The sequence below is a fragment of the Labeo rohita genome, chromosome 14, assembly GCF_022985175.1.
Source record: "Labeo rohita strain BAU-BD-2019 chromosome 14, IGBB_LRoh.1.0, whole genome shotgun sequence".
Classification (NCBI taxonomy): Eukaryota; Metazoa; Chordata; class Actinopteri; order Cypriniformes; family Cyprinidae; genus Labeo; species Labeo rohita.
In genome coordinates, this window is record NC_066882.1 from 19,025,243 (window position 1) to 19,042,706 (window position 17,464).

The window sequence follows — 17,464 nt, forward strand, 5'->3', positions numbered from 1 at the left end:
ATCATCTCCTGACGATCTCAGTCACCTTTTTTATTGGCTAAGGATCCAGCATTAGTCTCAGTGTGTCACAGGCCATTACAGCCGGGGTTTGACACCCCCATGATCAATACCATGAGCTACGTCGATCGTCTCATCCTCTCGTCCTCATTGGCTGAGCGCATCCAGAGGAAGGCCCACCTCAAGATCGTAGTGTAAAATTTCCTTCCACGATATTTCAATCTACGACGCAATTGAACCATAAGGACAAAGAAGGTGCTTTAAAAGGTACGTTTAAATTTTCATTACACGTCTACGAGGCTGAAACGCAGTTGTTTATATTAGCATGAATCGAGATCGTGTGAAAATACCAACGCTGTGGTCGTAAGGACACAAAAACCCCGTGCACATCGATGGAAACGAGCATTCCCGTACTTGTGAGCAAATTAAACCATTGCATGTTTAATTTTGAACGCAGCCTGATGATAAAACACGCAATTGTTTTATTTTATCCGTGTCGTGTCCGGCACTTCTTCAGTGTGAGGACATTGGAGAGGTGACACCATGTTGTAAAGGAGAAGTGGAAAATTCATTGCTTGTTTGCGTTTGAAATTAAATTTTCAGAAATACTGTCAGTAATGTGATTGTTCTTCATTATAGCAATGCATTCGTTCATGAAATGCATGGAATGTTTTAAGTCGACTGTATAAGGGAAAATGCATGTGGCATTTTTAATTTACACAAGCTTAAAAATGTCTTTTAGCAATCCATATATGAAACAAGCCGTTTGAGTAATAATTAATGAGTTTGTGAACATCTCGAGGACACCTCCTGCTGTTAAAGCTGAAAAATAACGCCAGCTGATGGTGTGAATGTTCTCATCTCATTGTGTGTGCTCGTATGGGCGTTTTATCTTCAGGGAAATTAGACTCCTTATTGTACGACTGACAGCCTGCTATTAGCACACACACTTGCTCTCAATTCCAAATTAGCCCACATTTGTCACATACAGTGCAACACAAACCCTGTTTTTTTATTGTGTGCTGCTTCAAAACTTGCTCTCTTGGATGCAGAGGGGCCAAGATGGATGTTTTAATGAAGGGGCTTTCTAAAGCTAAAGAAGGTATGGCAGTGGCCGCAGAGAAGACCAAGGAAGGCGTTGCGGTGGCTGCAGAGAAGACCAAGGAAGGCGTGATGTTTGTGGGTAAGATATGGAGCATATAATGCTCTTTTTTTAATGCATGCATATCACGAATCAAGCGTGAGCTCAGTGGGAGTGGGAGGGACCATGAAGCTCAAAGCCTGAGGGCCAGGAGGGGGTTGCTATCTGTTTCACTGCCGCTTCTCAGAGCATCACTATAGGTTCAGGCACTATTGTGTAATTTCGTGATTGGCTGGGACATTGGGTGGGGTTTTCCGGGCCTCGTACGTCTACCACATCCTATTGATTTTTTTTTTAATAAAATGTCATATAGAGCCACATTTCTGGTGTACTTCGTTGACATTTTTGGGCATGTTCATGTCTTTAAAGTTGCTAAGGAAATAGAATCATTTTTTAAATGATGATTATTATAAATGCAGTTTTGGTCTCATTTTAATTAAGATCAGAGAATCTTCAAATATTTAATTAAAAATATTTATATATATATATATATATATTATATTTTATAATTAGTGTTTATGTATTATTTGTGGAAAGCATGCTACAAATAAATGTGAAATTTAAATGTTTATTTCATAATTTTTATATATTATTTGTGGAAAGCGTGCTACAAACAAATGTGGAGTTTCACTGAAATATTTAGAATCTTCAAGTATTTTAATAATTTCTTTGTGCATGTTTTATATATATATATATATATATATATATATATATATTTCATATATTATTTGTAGAAAGCATGCTACAAATGAATGTGGAATTTAATTGAAAATATTTAGAATCTTCAAGCATTTTGATAATTTCTTTTAATATATTCTTTATTTATTATTTTTTTTTTTTTTCCAAATTGTTTGTGGAAAGCGTGCTACAAATAAATGTGGAATTTAATTGAAATATTTAGAATCTTCAAATATTTTAATAATTTCTTTTTGTGTGTTTTATATTTTATAATTTAATATAATATTTGTGGAAAGCATGTTACAAATAAATGTGGAATTTAATTATAACATTTAGAATCTTCAAATATTTTAATAATTTCTTTTTGTGTGTTTTATATTTTATAATTATTTTTTATGTATTATTTGTGGAAAGCATGCTACAAATAAATGTGGGGTTTAATTGAAATATTTGGAATCTTCAAATATTTTAATAATCTATTTTTATATGTTATATGTTTTATAATTATTTGATATATATATTGTTTGTGGAAAGCGTGCAACAAATAAATGTGGAATTTAATTGAAATATTTAGTATCTTCAAACAATTTAATAATGTCTTTTTATATGTTTTTTTATTTTATAATTTATATATATATATATATTACTTGTGGAAAGCATGCTACAAATAAATGTGGAATTTAATTGAAATATTTTAATGATTTAATTTTATATGTTTTATATCTTATAATTTATATTATATATATATATATATATATATATATATTATTTGTGGAAAGCATGCTACAAATAAATGTGGAATTTAATTGAAATATTTAGAATCTTCAAATATTTTAATAATTTCTAATATATATATATACTTTAAAAAGGTTGGTGTCAATATATTTGGGGCTCTTAGCGTTAAACATTTGCATGGGAAATTATACACTTTTGCTTCTTACCTGATATTAATTTCTTACCTAAAATCATAAATAAAAGTTTTTAAAAGCAGTCTTTTAAAAGCAACTGTTAAACCTCTGGTTTACTCCACAATGAGTATATGATGATAATGGACTTACTAAAAATACAGAAATATTGAAACAAACTTTTTTAGCAATAGCCTTTGTCCTAGAAAATATTTTTAAAAAATGAAATATTTATTTGAAAATATAGTAATTACATAGTAATCTGTCTAGCAATATAGAATGCAAAAGAAGTTGAGTAATAATGTAAAATCTTTTTATGTCAAGGGTCCTTGGTATTGAAAGTTGTCAAAAGATTACAAAACCCTCCTCTGTACAGTTTTCCAGTCAACATGATTTGTTGTGCATGCTACATCACTCATCTTTTCAATATTTCTCACAGGAGAAAGCTTCTGTATGTAAATATGATCATAGTTCGCCTACTGCAATATATTTCACTCTAACAACAAATGTGACAGTCCTGTTTGCATACTCATTTCAGCGGTTGTCAGTCATCACTCTCTAGCACACAGCCTCCTGAAATGGCCTCTTTAATCATCAATGGATTTTACATCTGGAAAATTAAAAGCGCTCATGATACTGGACTGATATTGATTCTAGCATAGCATAAACTGTACAGAGAAAATCCATTTGTTGTAACCCGATCTTATAAGGTGATTCTTAATGTACACGCTAATTTGAGAGTGAAATAACACCGCGTGAGGTGGTTGACTTCTGGAGTCGATCCAGCGTCTCTGTGATCTCCTATCGGGTTGGAAAAAAGCCGTACAGGCCACATGTCACACAATTCCATGAGCTCATAGACCTCTATATGCACAGCGCTCGTGACAAAAATCTCTCAGTATAAAAACAGACAAGAGTGACAATCCAAATCCTCTTGTTGTGTAGCATATAGAGCTGAAAGAAAGGAAATTTGTCTCTTCAAGCATGTCTGAAATAATTCTAGCTTGCTCATCTTGATGCCGTGTGCTTTGATCAGTAAGACGAGACGGTGATATTGTCTGCTGACCTGCTGTAATTGGAGACTGAGAGGTTACATTTGTGTTTAAGTGCCCAGCGAATACATTCATTCATACTCCTCTGTTTTGATGTTGGGATGAATGAATAATAGAATCCTTTCACATCTGTGCCACCAGCATCCCAGAGCGAGACGGTTAGCCTAGATATCTCAAGCCCATCTGTGGTTGCTTTGCGAGCACATAGCATTTCGTCTTGTACGTTTGCGGTGAACACAAGGTTGCACTTACGCCGGACAACCGCGGTGACCTGGGACGGCATGCTCGAACGGCCTTACGGGAGTGTGTGTTAGCGCATGGAGGAGGGGTGACGGGTAGCTGATAGGTTCTTGTTCCACCTTGGACAGCAGCTGCACAATCTCACACTCTGTCACGCACATGCGCCACCAACCCATCTGAGGATAGACTGAAGAGGAAGTGGCTGCTGCTAATGTCACACTGGCTCGTTTTGTCCCACTGCTATTATGCATCTCTAATTTCCTGTCTGTTTCACATTTATTTCCTGAGTGGTTTCTCATCCAAATATTGAGTTGTATATTCCCCGCTGTATATTTGTTGGTTATTGTTTGTTATGCTCTCACACCATTCGTGCTTTGTACATGATAGTGTGGCTTGCTGGGACGAAATGTGCCATTACTTGATAGATACGTGATGTAGACATATATATACAGACATAGACATTCCAGCAATGACTGTATATGAATATATGATTTTGAGATCCATCTTTTTACCCTGAGGACAACTGAGGGACTCAAATGCAACTATTACAGAAGGTTCAAACACTCACTGATGCTCCAGAAGGAAACACAATGCATTAAGAACTGGGGGGTGAAAACTTTTGAAATGTGAAGATCAGGGTATATTTAACTTACTTTGTCCTCTGGGGAACATGTAACTATCTTCTGTAGCTTCTGAAGGGCAGTGCTAAATGGAAAAAAATATATTTAGGCAAAATGTAAAAAAAAAAAATGTACACATCCTCATTCTGTTCAAAAGTTTACACCCCCTAGCTCGTAATGCATTGTGTTTCCTTCTGGAGCATCAGTAAGTGTTTGAACCTTCTGTAATAGTTGCATTTGAGTTGCTCAGTTGTCCTCAGAGTTGTCTCAAAATCATACAGTCATTTTTGGAAAGGGTTCAAATACACAAAAATGCTGAAAAACCAAAGAATCTGTGGGACCTGAAAAACTTTTCTGAAGAACAGTGGGCAGTTTAACTGTTCAGGACAAACAAGGGACTCATGAACAACTATCACTAAACAAAAAAACTCAGCTGTGGATCATTCAGGTAACAACACAGTATTAAGAATCAAGTGTATGTAAACTTTTGAACAGGGTAATTTTTTATAAATTCAGCTATTATTTTCTCTTGTGGATTATATGTAAACATCTTTTATATGATATATCTTATTCAGGTCAGTACTAAATAAAAAAATAACATGCATTTTGTATGATCACTCTTATTTTGGTAAAATAACTAACATTTTGCACATTCTGCAAGTTGTATGTAAACTTTTGACTTCAACTGTAAATATTCTGCATTGCAAAATATGTAAGAAACCTAATGGAACAAGCACAAGAGGAAACATAGTGGGGGGAAAAAAATTTTAGAAGCTCTTAGCAACCACATATCAGAAAAAAAATGATAGTAAAATTATAGACATTTCCTTTAGTAATAGATTAGTCCTGATAAAGCACTTACAATCTGCCCTTTTTATCTAAAATGATACGTGTGTTACACTGTGCATTCATGAACAAGTCTTTCCTATTTAAAGAAGCAAATTTGTTATAATGACTCAAGTGCTGTAGATGAAACATCAGCTGTAATGAGTCATGGGTGAATGACTCTAGTTAAAACATCCTTTTACTCAAGAGTAATTTCTCCTCTTTTCTCTCTTGTAAGAATTATACTCAGGCTGAGACACAGAGTGCTCTTTGGCATTACAGTACATGGCAACTCCCTTCCTAGTAAGTGTTTGTGAGTTGTAGTTCACTCAAGCAGGGCGGTTAAGGAGACAGGTCTGAGATACAGGTTCTATTAGCTCTAATGATTTTTCAGTGAACCTTTAAATGAAGCTACTCTGGGAGTTCCAGGCTTGTATTTCACGTTGTCTTACTACCTATTACCTGTCTGTATCATGTACCTAGTTTCAGCGTTATCGCAGTTTGTTCAGAGGGCTAATTTAATGTGTGTTTCCGTATTGTTATGGGCAATGTAAATGATTTTACAATGTTCTTTTGTGTGCTTGCAGGCAGCAAGACCAAAGACAGCGTTGCAACAGGTAAGGTGATTCTGCAAATTGTTCTTTAGTCTTTAGTCTTGTAAATAATGAATACGTCTCATTTAATGTGTTCAAAGGGCATGGCTTACAGCCAGTAAGTGGAACCGAGACAAATAGTTCTGTGCCTAGGTGATATTTCAGAAGGTTATTCGTCTAGGACAGATGGAAAACTAGAAAAGTCACAGCGTTTTTCAGTATGATTAACTTTCGGCCTCTTGCTTGAGCCAGGGTTATTATAGTTAAAAATTATAACTATAACAATTAACTTTTTGTTACTTGAAACAAAATACACATTAGTATATAAAAAGATAGTGTTTCTTTTCATAGACTGAAGTACATTCACAGTGAGTCTATAAAAAAGGTTTAATCATAAATAAATGACAGTCTTTAATACTACATGGTCATTTGTTGGTGTAATCTAAGGTGAGCCAGTTGATTTAGTCATAGTAATTTCAAAATAAATTAATTTCAATAATAAAATAATTTCATTCAATAAAATGAAATCCAGCAACATTTAATGAGTTGCACTGACAGTGTCGCGGTGTAGGACAACAGAATAAGATAATATCCCGATTTGTTTTCTTGTGTTGCCAAATAAATATTGAATATCTGACAGAGTGATGTGTTTCTGTTGAAAATGGATTGTGTCTGTGTTTCATCACGGTCAGTGGCTGAGAAAACAAAGGAGCAGGCCTCTCAGCTGGGAGGAGCTGTGATGTCTGGAGCCGGAAACATCGCTGCTGCCACCGGCCTGGTGAAGAAGGACGAATTCCCCAGTGACATGAACGTATGTTCTCTTAAATTATATTATATATCATTTTTATTAAATATTATTATATACCATTCCATGTTCATTCTTTCAGAAAGTTGTAATTGTGTGTAATTGTTAACTTTCATTTAAGTGTTTTATTAAGGAGCTATTTCTACCTGATCAAACCCTTGAAAATTATTTCTGATGTAATGTAGTCAGGTTGATTCAATCATTTTTGACTTGACAATTTAGGTTACCTGACAAAACATTTTTTAACATTGACAATTTGTCACAATTTTGATCAGTTTTACTTGTTATATTCATAGGCTAGAAAATTGCACTGTTAGAAAAAAGATTCTTTAAAGTTGTGCTGGGCGATATACGGGTTCAAACAGTAAACTGGTGTGTACACAGCCATCTTATAATGATAAAAATACATTTAGTCTTTTTTTTTTTTAATTGTCATAAAATCAAACCAGGCTCAAAAAACAAGCACTTTGGAGCCTGTCCGTAAAATGACGTCATATTTCAGTAGCCCCGCCCACCCCACTGACAGGCGCGTATTACCATATCAGCCATTCTGTCTGTGTACGATCGGCTGTGTCGAAAACAGTGTCACGTCAGAAACACCGTTGCTCTGTTTCATGGTCATAAAATATTCAAGGATGTTAGTGTTTCTGCTGTAAATGTCTATTGAGGCTTTTTAGGAGTTTTACTACAATCCCTGTAAGTCTACGCACAACTACGATTTGGTCTTACAAATGTTTGTAAGAGTTTATTTATATATCTTAGATATAGAGTAAAAACACCTTTTTTTACCTTGCCAAAATCAGCTCTGCAAAAATCATTCTGTTCTGGTCGATTTTGTTTTAAATGTTAATGAGCTCTGCTTGCCCCGCCCCTCTCTTCTCTCTGTGGAGTGATGAGCCTGTTTACTTTAGCCGCATTTAGCCATGAAACTACACGTTATTAAGAAAATGCGATTGCGAAGACTCATAAAAAAATATATATATATATACTTATACTCACTTCTGCTGTAAGTGACGATGAATTGCACGAGAACACGCATTTGTTTAGATCGGGAGGCCCATTCCCTTCACAAACAAACGTAATCCACTGCATCTTCAGCGGCTCAGATGTTGGGAGTAAATGACGACTGCTATGTTCATTATTACATCCAACAACAGAACACCTTAATCGCTTAGGAGCCATTCTTGTCTGCGTCCCTGTTACGGCATAGAAACAGTGGCGATCGGACTGTTACAGCTCATTTAAGGCGGGTCTAAGGTAAGATGGCAATCAATCTATTTTAGGAGCAGCCTCTGTCGGTGTGTCGTCACACAGACAAGATGCTGAGAATGGCTTGATTTGAAAAAGGGAAAACTATTTTTACAGATTAAATAAAATCCACTGGGTGGATTTTTATCATTATAGGATGGCTGTGTACACACACTGCCAACACACATTTGTTCAAATAACATGTAAAAGTGAACTTTGCATCCGATGACCCCTTTAACAGTTTACATGATCTGGCTCTTTCTTTCTTTTTGTTTTCTTTGCCAGGAGGCAAGCATATAAAAAATGTGCACAGTAATAATAATAATAATAATGCATATGAGTGTCTATGATAGTTCACGCTGGCCAGAATATACAAGGAAACGTGTTGTGAAAAAAGTATTGTCAGCAATCACAGACATTCACATTCTGACAGGATTAGATTTCTCAGAGAATCACAGAGTTTCCTGAAAAAAACAGTAGGTAATTTCCCCTGGAGTTATTACAGATGTTGTGTGAGAAAAAGAGGAAGACAGACAGACGTGGCAGATTTGAACAGGATTAAATTTGCAAAGTATGTCTTTAAAACACAAATTTCTCTAATGACCCCCTGTAAAACTAGTTCTGTCTAAATAGGGCTCATGTGTGAAATATTGGAAGAAAATCCTAAATACTAAATTGGGGGTGGGGGTTTATATGAACTGCCTGTCTTCAGAAAAGTTTAGATGGTGTTTTCTTTTCATTTTATCTCTGTATATGCAGTATAGCTGCTGTTCCACAAGCACCACCTGCTGTCAGAAAGTGAATTTGTGTCTCATTCAGCCCGACTGCTGTTTTTGTTTCGTGCAGATATATTTATGTAGCATAATTTCACAAAGTTAAGGTCAGACCATTCTGTTTTTGCTTGAAATTTTGAAATTATACAATCTAATTTACACCATGTAGCATGTTTGTTTGGTTCGTGATTAAAATCCAGTGGTTCTGCAACAGTTCATGCATTCTTATTCATATAAAGTCACAGTCAGGGAAAAAACTATGATAAACCGCAAAACTGCCAGAATCCTTAAAAAAACTGATACATTTTAATATTTATGAGTAAAAATTGTTTCAAAGACATTTTTTTCAGTGTGTAGCAGATTAACATGCACATGACCATCAGACATGGTTATGAATTATTCCATGAGAAACACATGATACCAGAAAAAATAATGAAGTCTCAGGGACTGTAGATGTATATCAGATGGCTGTACACCTCACACACTCACCTTCACCTCATAACACATGAAGCATAATGGAGGGCTGCTTATCCCACAGGGAATATCGTGTCTTACTTTGTGTTTCTGTCCTGCTGAGCCCCCTCTGCTCTCCTCTCTCTCTCTCTCTGTCTGTTTCTTTCTCTCACTCACTCGCTCTCTCTCTCAACCTTGCCCAAGGTCGCTTAGTGCTTTGCACAGTCCACTGTGGGAGGAGAAGTCAAACTTAGGCATATCTGCTTCAGTTTAAACAAACTGTTGATTGCTCTGGGTTTTGAGCATTAGTAGTATTCGTGAAAGATTTACATGTGTGGTCCTCTGTGGATTTTCTTGCCATGCTTAAAAATGAGTCTTGTCCTTTGTGGTGACACAGTAATCTCATAAATCACTTAGAGGGAAAATCAGCGTAAGAAGCTTGCAGCATATGTGCTTGTGGTGTTTACAGTTATGTGTGTGTATGAAGCCTGCTGGAGCCAACAAATAAAAACACAGTGCCACTGTCATCGATTTTAAAGCTCTAGTGCTTCAGTTAAGCCATCCTCATCCAGATAATTTGGAGTGCAGCTATTGTCATAAGAAGAATGTGCGATGGCTGGTTTGAGTGTGTAGTTTAGCGGTTTTGAAACATGTGAAAGTGTGTGGGTGGTCTGTGCTAACTGTGTTGCTGGACTGGACTGTGCCATTTATGTGTGTGTTTGTTTGTGTACTAGTCTAGAACATAGTCTCTAGTCTGATTGTGGGTCGTTAAACGTTCTCAGTGCCACTTGTGTTTTGTGTGTCTAACTACTGATCTAATTAACAAATACATAGAATGAAAACAGTTTATCATGGAATTTATAATAACTTTTAAACTAAAACAAATGTATTTTTATGTAAATGTTAAATATTTAAATGTTTAAATGCTGAATATATGCTATAACCCACACAATTGAAGGGATAGTTTGCCCAAAAATGAAAAATCTGTCATTAATTACTCACCCTCATGTCTTTCCAAACCTGTAAGACACAAATTAAGATATTTTTGATGAAATCCGACAGCTTTCTGACCCTGCATAGACAGCAACACAACTGACACGTTCAAGGCCTAGAAAGGTAGTAAGGAAATCGATAAAATACTCCATGTGACGTCGAGAATACGAGAATACTTTTTGTGCACTTCACGATTTGATATACATCACTAATCTGAATTTTGTAGATCTTTATGATGGCAAAATATGATTTTCTAAGGATTAAGCAGTAATCTCTTTCCAATGAAGGTATAAAACAAGTCTCCTGAAATGTTTTAATACAAATGCCACTTTTTTCCATGTAACGTGATTGACATGAAGGGTTTGACAGGCTGTTTTGTGATATTAGGACTGTATATTGCTGAAATTTGACCTAATTGACTGTGATGGCTCAGTTTAAAAATAAACCTTCCAGTGACCCAGAACTGTAAAGAAAATCTAACTACTGTATGTAGGTAATGAGAGTGTCTCTCCCTTTCTGTCTCTCTGGCAAGATATAAAACGGAGTTTGATTAAAATTTATTAGATACATATGAAGATGTGGCATGCATACTGAAGCACAGTAGCAAAAGCAGCACTGATATATTGTACTGAAATAGTGAGACAAGTGCTTATATTTAGTCTCTGCCTGTAATAGTGCTTTAAAAAAAATGATCATGCTAGTGTTATTCATGTCAGTGTTTTAAAATGCCTATGCATGAAAATGCCATTTGTTGCTGTTGGATTTTGAAAACAATTTGCTTTCACATATGTGTTCACAGCCTGAGTTTGGTCAGGAAGCCACCGAGGAGCCAATGGGAGAAGGTCTCATGGACCCTGAGGGACAGACATACGACGACACTCAGCAGGTAAGAACATCAGTGCTCATGGGAGCACAAAACACACCAGACATGCGCACAAGTCCCAGTTTCACGTCCTGTTGTAAAGGATTAGTTCAGTTCCAGAATAAAAATTTCTTGATAATTTACTCACCCCAATGTCATTCAAGATGTTCATGTCTTTCTTTCTTCAGTAGAAAAAGGAAAAGGTTTTTGAGGAAAAGATTCTAGGATCTTTTCTTCAAAACCCTTAATTTATTTTCGACTGAAGAAAGGAAGACATGAACATCTTGGATGACATGGGTGGTTTAATAAATTATCTAATCCTTTAAAATAGTTTTCTATATGCTTCAGTGTAGTTTTATAAACCAGGACAATTATTTTAATTGTTATTGATTAATGAATTAAAATAACTATAAATATAAAAAATAACTATTGGCAAGGGAAGAACCTCAAACACAAAGTACTGTTCAAAAGTTTGAATTTATTTTATTTTGTATTTATTATTATTTTTCCAGAACAAAGTGACATTAAAGCCATTTATAATGTGACAATGTAATATAAATTACATTTAAAAATATATTAAAATATTTTGAGTTCTGACAATATTGTTTTAATTATAATGTTTCTCAGTATTACCGTTTTTACTGTATTTTTGATCCAAAAGATGCAGTGTTAGTGAGCATAAGAGTACTTTCAAGAAGTACTTTACCAATTTTTCTCTCTTTATTTGCAATATCATGAGAAAATGTTAATGTTTCCTTGTAGGCGTAAAGAATTACATTGTTCAAGATCTCTAATTTTGGCATTGTTCTTGACAAATTGTTTTGTCTTTAAATTTAAATCAGATCATTTCAGTCAGAATATCCTGTCCATTTTTTATTTATTTATTTGGTAACCATTTACAATAAGGTTCACTGGTTAACGTTAGTTAACTACATTAGTTAACATGAACTGAGAATGAACAATACTTCTACAGCATTTATTAATCTGTGTTAATTTCAGCATTTACTAATGCATTATTAAAATCACAAACTGTGTTTGTTAACATTAGTTAATGCACTGTGAACTAACATGAACAATGAACTACTATTTTTATTAGCATGAAAAAGATTAATATTGTAATAAATGTATTTTTCGTTGTTCGTTCAAGTTAGTTAATACATTAACTAATGTTAACAAATGACACCTTATTGTAAAGTGTTACCATTATTTTCATTTATCTGTGTACAGTATTAATAAATGCCCACTGTTTATTTTACAATTATACCCAGCTATCTGTACATTATATCTTACATAATTGTGTATGTGTATCCAGGTTTGTAATATTAATAATTCTTAACAGAATTAAGTATCTAATTTAAACCCAGCCTTTTTTTAATACACAATTTTCTCAAACGTGTGATCGGTACACACAGATATGGTGGGATTCCCTGTGTAGTATATTTCTGTTTCCTCCCCTTTATTGCTCCCTCCCCCTCCTTCTGTTTGCCTTCTTTCCTCTCTTACCTCACTGCCATGCTGAATCTGCCTGCATGGGAGTGGTGGTGACGTCCAAAAGCCCTGTTGCATTGTGGGTAGTGATGGAGGCTCCCCCAGCCCTAATGAGGAGATGGGCTCTTCCAGTAGATGCTCTCTCAGACAGGGAACCAGGGCCATCAGATAATGACACTGACATTTAAGATGTAGGGTATTTGCAGATGGCAGGTCTTCAGACCTTACTAATATAACTCCAGCATGATGTGCAATTATATTTATTAAATAAATCAGATGCTTATGATCTGAAAGCATCAGCTGCCACCTGCTGGGGGACGTAAGGCACTGCAACAGATCTCAAACAGAATCTATACAATAGGAAAAGCATTATGATGAGATGGGATAGTTCATCCAAAAATGAAAATTCTATCATTAATTACTCACCCTCATGCCGTTCCAAACCCGTAAGACCTTTGTTCATCTTCGGAACACAAATTAAAATATTTTGGATGAAATCCAAGAGCGGTACTCTCGTGAACACGCATCAAAGTCTGACATGGAAGAGAAGAAATTGTTGAATGAAATTGTTATTTTTGTTTTCTTTGCACACAAAAAGTATTCTCATAGCTTTTTAAAATTACGGTTGAACCATTGATGTCACATGGATTATTTTATCGATATCCTTACTACCTTTCTGGGCCTTGAATGTGTTAGTTTCATTGCTGTCTATGCAAAGTGAGAAAGCTCTTGGATATTATCTAAAATATCTTAATTTGTGTTCTGAAGATGAATGAATGTCTTACAGGTTTGAAATGGTCATTTTTGACTGAAATATCTCTTTAAACATCATATTCTGAAGAAATTGACTTTATTTGTGGGATCCCAATGTGTATATTAAAAAATAATAGCAATAAATTTAAATATAACATTTTGTCTTAATATCTACCTCTGGGCTAATCTAAAGGTAAAGGTTTGCGTCAAGTAATATTGCTTGTGTTTAGGTTCAGTTTAGGTTAGAGTTAAATGAAAACAAAACTGAAAAAAATAGGGAAAATTCTTTTTTGTTTGTTTGTTTGTTTTATAAGCAATATAACATTTTAATGGAGTTTAAAGTATGGCTGCAAAAAATAATTTATAATCTTAGGTTTTCATATTAAAATGGGGCTTTTTGGCTTCATTTGGTGATGAAAATACAACATAATATTGCTTTGTGTTTAGAAGTGGATGGTTAAAGATAAAACTGTCTTTAAGCTAAAAATGTATTTAAAAAAGATATGTAAAAAAATAAGGAATGGATTTTGGTTACACTTTATTTTAAGATGTCCTTGTTACAGGGTAATTATACATGTAAGTACTGAGTAATATTAATTAAGTACATGTACTTACTATATGTTAGGATTAGGTTTGGCTTAGGGTTACTTGCATGTAATTATGCGTAATTGATTCATACCCCTTCATGTTTTTCATGTTTTATGTCAAAAAAATTAAAAAATGCTTTAAATTACTTTTTTCCCACATAAATCTACACTCCATACACCATAATGACAAAGCACAAAACAGATTTGTGAAAACTCTGCAAATTAATTACAAATAAAACACTGAAGTAAGTACATTGCATAAGTATTCATACCCTATTTTCAGTATTTCGCAAAGCACCTTTAAGATATGATGCGACAAGTTTTGCACATCTGCATTTGGCAATTACCTGCCATTCGCCTCACCTCTACACCCCTCAAGCTCTGTCAGCTTGGATGGCATCTGGCAGACATTTTCAGGTTTCTCCAGAAATATTTGATTGCATTCAAGCCAAAGCTATGGTTGGGCCACTCAAAACATTCACAGGGCTGTCTACAAGCCACTCTTGCTGTGGGGTCATTGTCCTGTTAGAATGTGAAACCTCTGCCCAGTCTAAGGTTCTGCACTGGGTTTTCATTAAAGCTATATCAATATTTTGGTGCATGAAAAACAGCCCCACAGCATGAGGCTACTGTCACCACACTTTACTTTTGGAATGGTACTCTACAGGTGATAAGCAGTGACTGGTTTCCTCCATACATTATGCTTGGAATTGAGGTTCATCAGACCAGAGAATCTTGTTTCTCACAGTTTGAGAGTCCTTTAGATGCTGTTGTGCATATTCCAAGTGTGTTTTCATGTGTCTTCACTGAAGAGAGGATTGAGTTTCACCACACCGCCATAAAGGCGGACTGGTGGAGTGTTGCAGTGATGTTTGTCCTTCTGTAAGTTTCTCCCATCTGCTTGACTACAGTGACCATCAGCTTCTTGGTCACCAGTCTAAACAAGCCCCTCCTCCATAAATTGCTCAGTTGGCGAGCTCTAGGAAAAGTCCTAGTTGTTCCAAGCTTCTTCCATTACAGATAATGGAGACTACATGCTTCTGTGAACCTTCAGTGCAGCAAAAAAAAAAGAAAAAAATCTGAAGTCTTCGCCAGATCTGTGCCTTGACACAATCCTGTCTCTGACCTCTACAGGGAGTTCTTTTGACCTCAGGGCTTGGTTTTCGCTCTGATATGTATTTTCAGTGGTTAGACCTTTTGTTGAGTGGTTTGTACCTTTCAGATCTCACTTATTTAAATGAATTTGCCACAGGTTAACTCCACTCGAAGCTTAGTAACATCTACAAGCAATATTAGTGCTCCTGAGCTAAATTTCAACTGTCCCAGAAAAGGGTAAAACACTTACGCAAAGAAATCATTCCAGTTTTTTTTTTTTTTTTTTTTTTATAAATCTGCAAAGTTGTTACAAACCTGTTTTGTGGTTTGTCAATATAGTGTATGGAATGTAGATTAAAATGAAAAAAAGGTAATTTAAAGCAGTTTAACATAAGGCTGCAACATAACGAAACGTGAAAATACATTTAAAAAAAAAAAATATATATATATATATATATATATATATATATATATAATCATATCTTTATTTATTTTGTGGGAACATTTTATTACTTATGACGTGAAGCGTATTATCTGGACAGTGTTGGATTTATGTGGATTTTACAAAAAAATAAATAAACATTTTTCTATTTCTGCTTACAGGACAACCAGGATTATGAGCCGGAGGCATAAACATCACATTCCAAGTCCAAGTCCAGCCAGCAGCACAAAAAGTTTATATCAATAACAAGTACAAATCCTAAACACAATAAACCCTGTTGCAAAAAAAAAAAAAAAAAAAAAAAAAAAAAAAAAAAAAGAAAAAAGACAGAAAACATAAATATATATTCCAGTTAATCCTGCCGAGAAATGTTCTTCCTATCAGATATATACTTTTATTATGATCTATTGTAAATGTCATGTACTGACGGTAACGTGTTGGATGTAGCTCTATGCTGACTGCCGGAGGGCGCCCTGTCTCGTTTCCTTGCCTCCCTCCCAATGAAACGAGACCTGCCCTTCCCATTGTGACTCTTTGTACTTGTGTACCTGCATTTCTATATGTGTAATAGATGTTTCAGATCTTCCAATTGCATATTGGGGGTTAAAATATCTTCGGGTAAATATGATATTATATATAGCTGTGTGCAATGCCTGTTTGTGGGGTTTTACTTTCATTTTTAATTTCATATTAAAGCAAGCTATTTATTTAATGTTTTTGAAGTAAGAGTTTTATACGTTGTAACTTTATAGTTGCTTGTGATATCATTCCAGTGGATTATTTGTTAGAATTGGGCAAATTTGTATCTGTGTGTATGTATGCGTTTGTGTACTGGAGATTTTACAGTTAGTGTAAATGTGTCTTGAAATGTTTATGGATGTCAGGTCAATATGTGCTTTACAATGCTGGAAATGTCAATATATAGGTTTCTGTGTCATTCAAGACAAGTGAATCCTCTGTAAATAAAGAAAACAAACAAAAAATCTCCTTGGTCCTCTTTTTCCTGCTTTCTTTACCTAAAAGGTAAGTCTATGCAACACTTTTATGTACTAGATTTACAGCACCGCATAAAAATCACACATAAACAATATCAAAGTAAGTGTTTATAATATGTATTTCGTTACGCACCTTATTTTTTGCCATTTGTACATTTTATGGATCTGGCTTCCTGTCTCATCCGCATACAAAACAGCTAGTTTTTCTGCTTGATATTGCAGATAGGTGTGTCTTACCATATTATTTTAATGCATTATCTTAATTATGAACAAACTGGTTTACAGTGCAAACCGTTTTACCCTCTACTTCGTTGTTATTCTTCTCATTATTACCGCTAATGAACCGGAAGTCTCGCCTATAGGCTTTCTTCTACGTTGAAGAATACGGTGGATACAGTACTATACAAAGACACATATATTTTAAACGTGCTGCTGGACAAATATTACACATAGAGAAACTAACAGAGGGAGTGACGTCCTCGCTTCTGTCCTCTCCCGTGTCTCTTATCAACAGGATGTCTGGCTGTGTCTCCAGAACAGAACATACTGCTCTACAGACATGCTGAGCCCAGCAGAATGAGTGCGGTGCCACAGCTCAATAGCTGGCATACCTGTATAAGCCGGGCACCATTGACGGATTAGCATGTGCAATCACAGGGGAATGTGGTGCCCTCCGGCAGCAGAGGGTATTTAAGGGCCCCCGCTGACAGCGTCCCGCTTACGCCAGGCCAGGAGGACTGTGAGTGTATGTGCTCAGTATCATGGCTTCCTTTAAGAAGTCTCTGGAGGGGCTGAAGAACACAACACAGTCAGCCACTAAAGGCGTCACTGACAGTACAGGTACCAACGGTCGCACTGGCTCATCTGGGCTTGCATTTGATATTTGATAAAATATTTTTTTTAGTTTTGGAGGGAACAG

At 35.4% G+C, this 17,464-nt stretch overlaps 1 protein-coding gene across 1 annotated transcript; it reads left to right on the forward strand.

The window, feature by feature from the left end:
* The first annotated feature begins 84 nt into the window (after positions 1–84).
* sncb (synuclein, beta) lies at positions 85–16,535 on the forward strand. The gene is made up of 6 exons (XM_051127892.1): positions 85–264; positions 1,050–1,180; positions 6,046–6,075; positions 6,744–6,862; positions 11,123–11,209; positions 15,712–16,535. Exons 2-6 carry the CDS (start codon positions 1,060–1,062, stop codon positions 15,739–15,741), a joined length of 387 nt encoding a protein of 128 aa, XP_050983849.1. The 5' UTR covers positions 85–264; positions 1,050–1,059; the 3' UTR covers positions 15,742–16,535.
* Positions 16,536–17,464: the final 929 nt, after the last annotated feature.

What these genes read in the sequence shown, in the direction of transcription:
- sncb (XM_051127892.1), top strand. Translation starts at nt 1,060, where the DNA reads ATGGATGTTTTAATGAAGGGGCTTTCTAAAGCTAAAGAAGGTATGGCA. An exon ending in GGAAGGCGTGATGTTTGTGG is followed by an intron (nt 1,181 to 6,045) that starts GTAAGATATGGA and finishes GTGTGCTTGCAG; the next exon opens with GCAGCAAGACCAAAGACAGC. An exon ending in CAAAGACAGCGTTGCAACAG is followed by an intron (nt 6,076 to 6,743) that starts GTAAGGTGATTC and finishes CATCACGGTCAG; the next exon opens with TGGCTGAGAAAACAAAGGAG.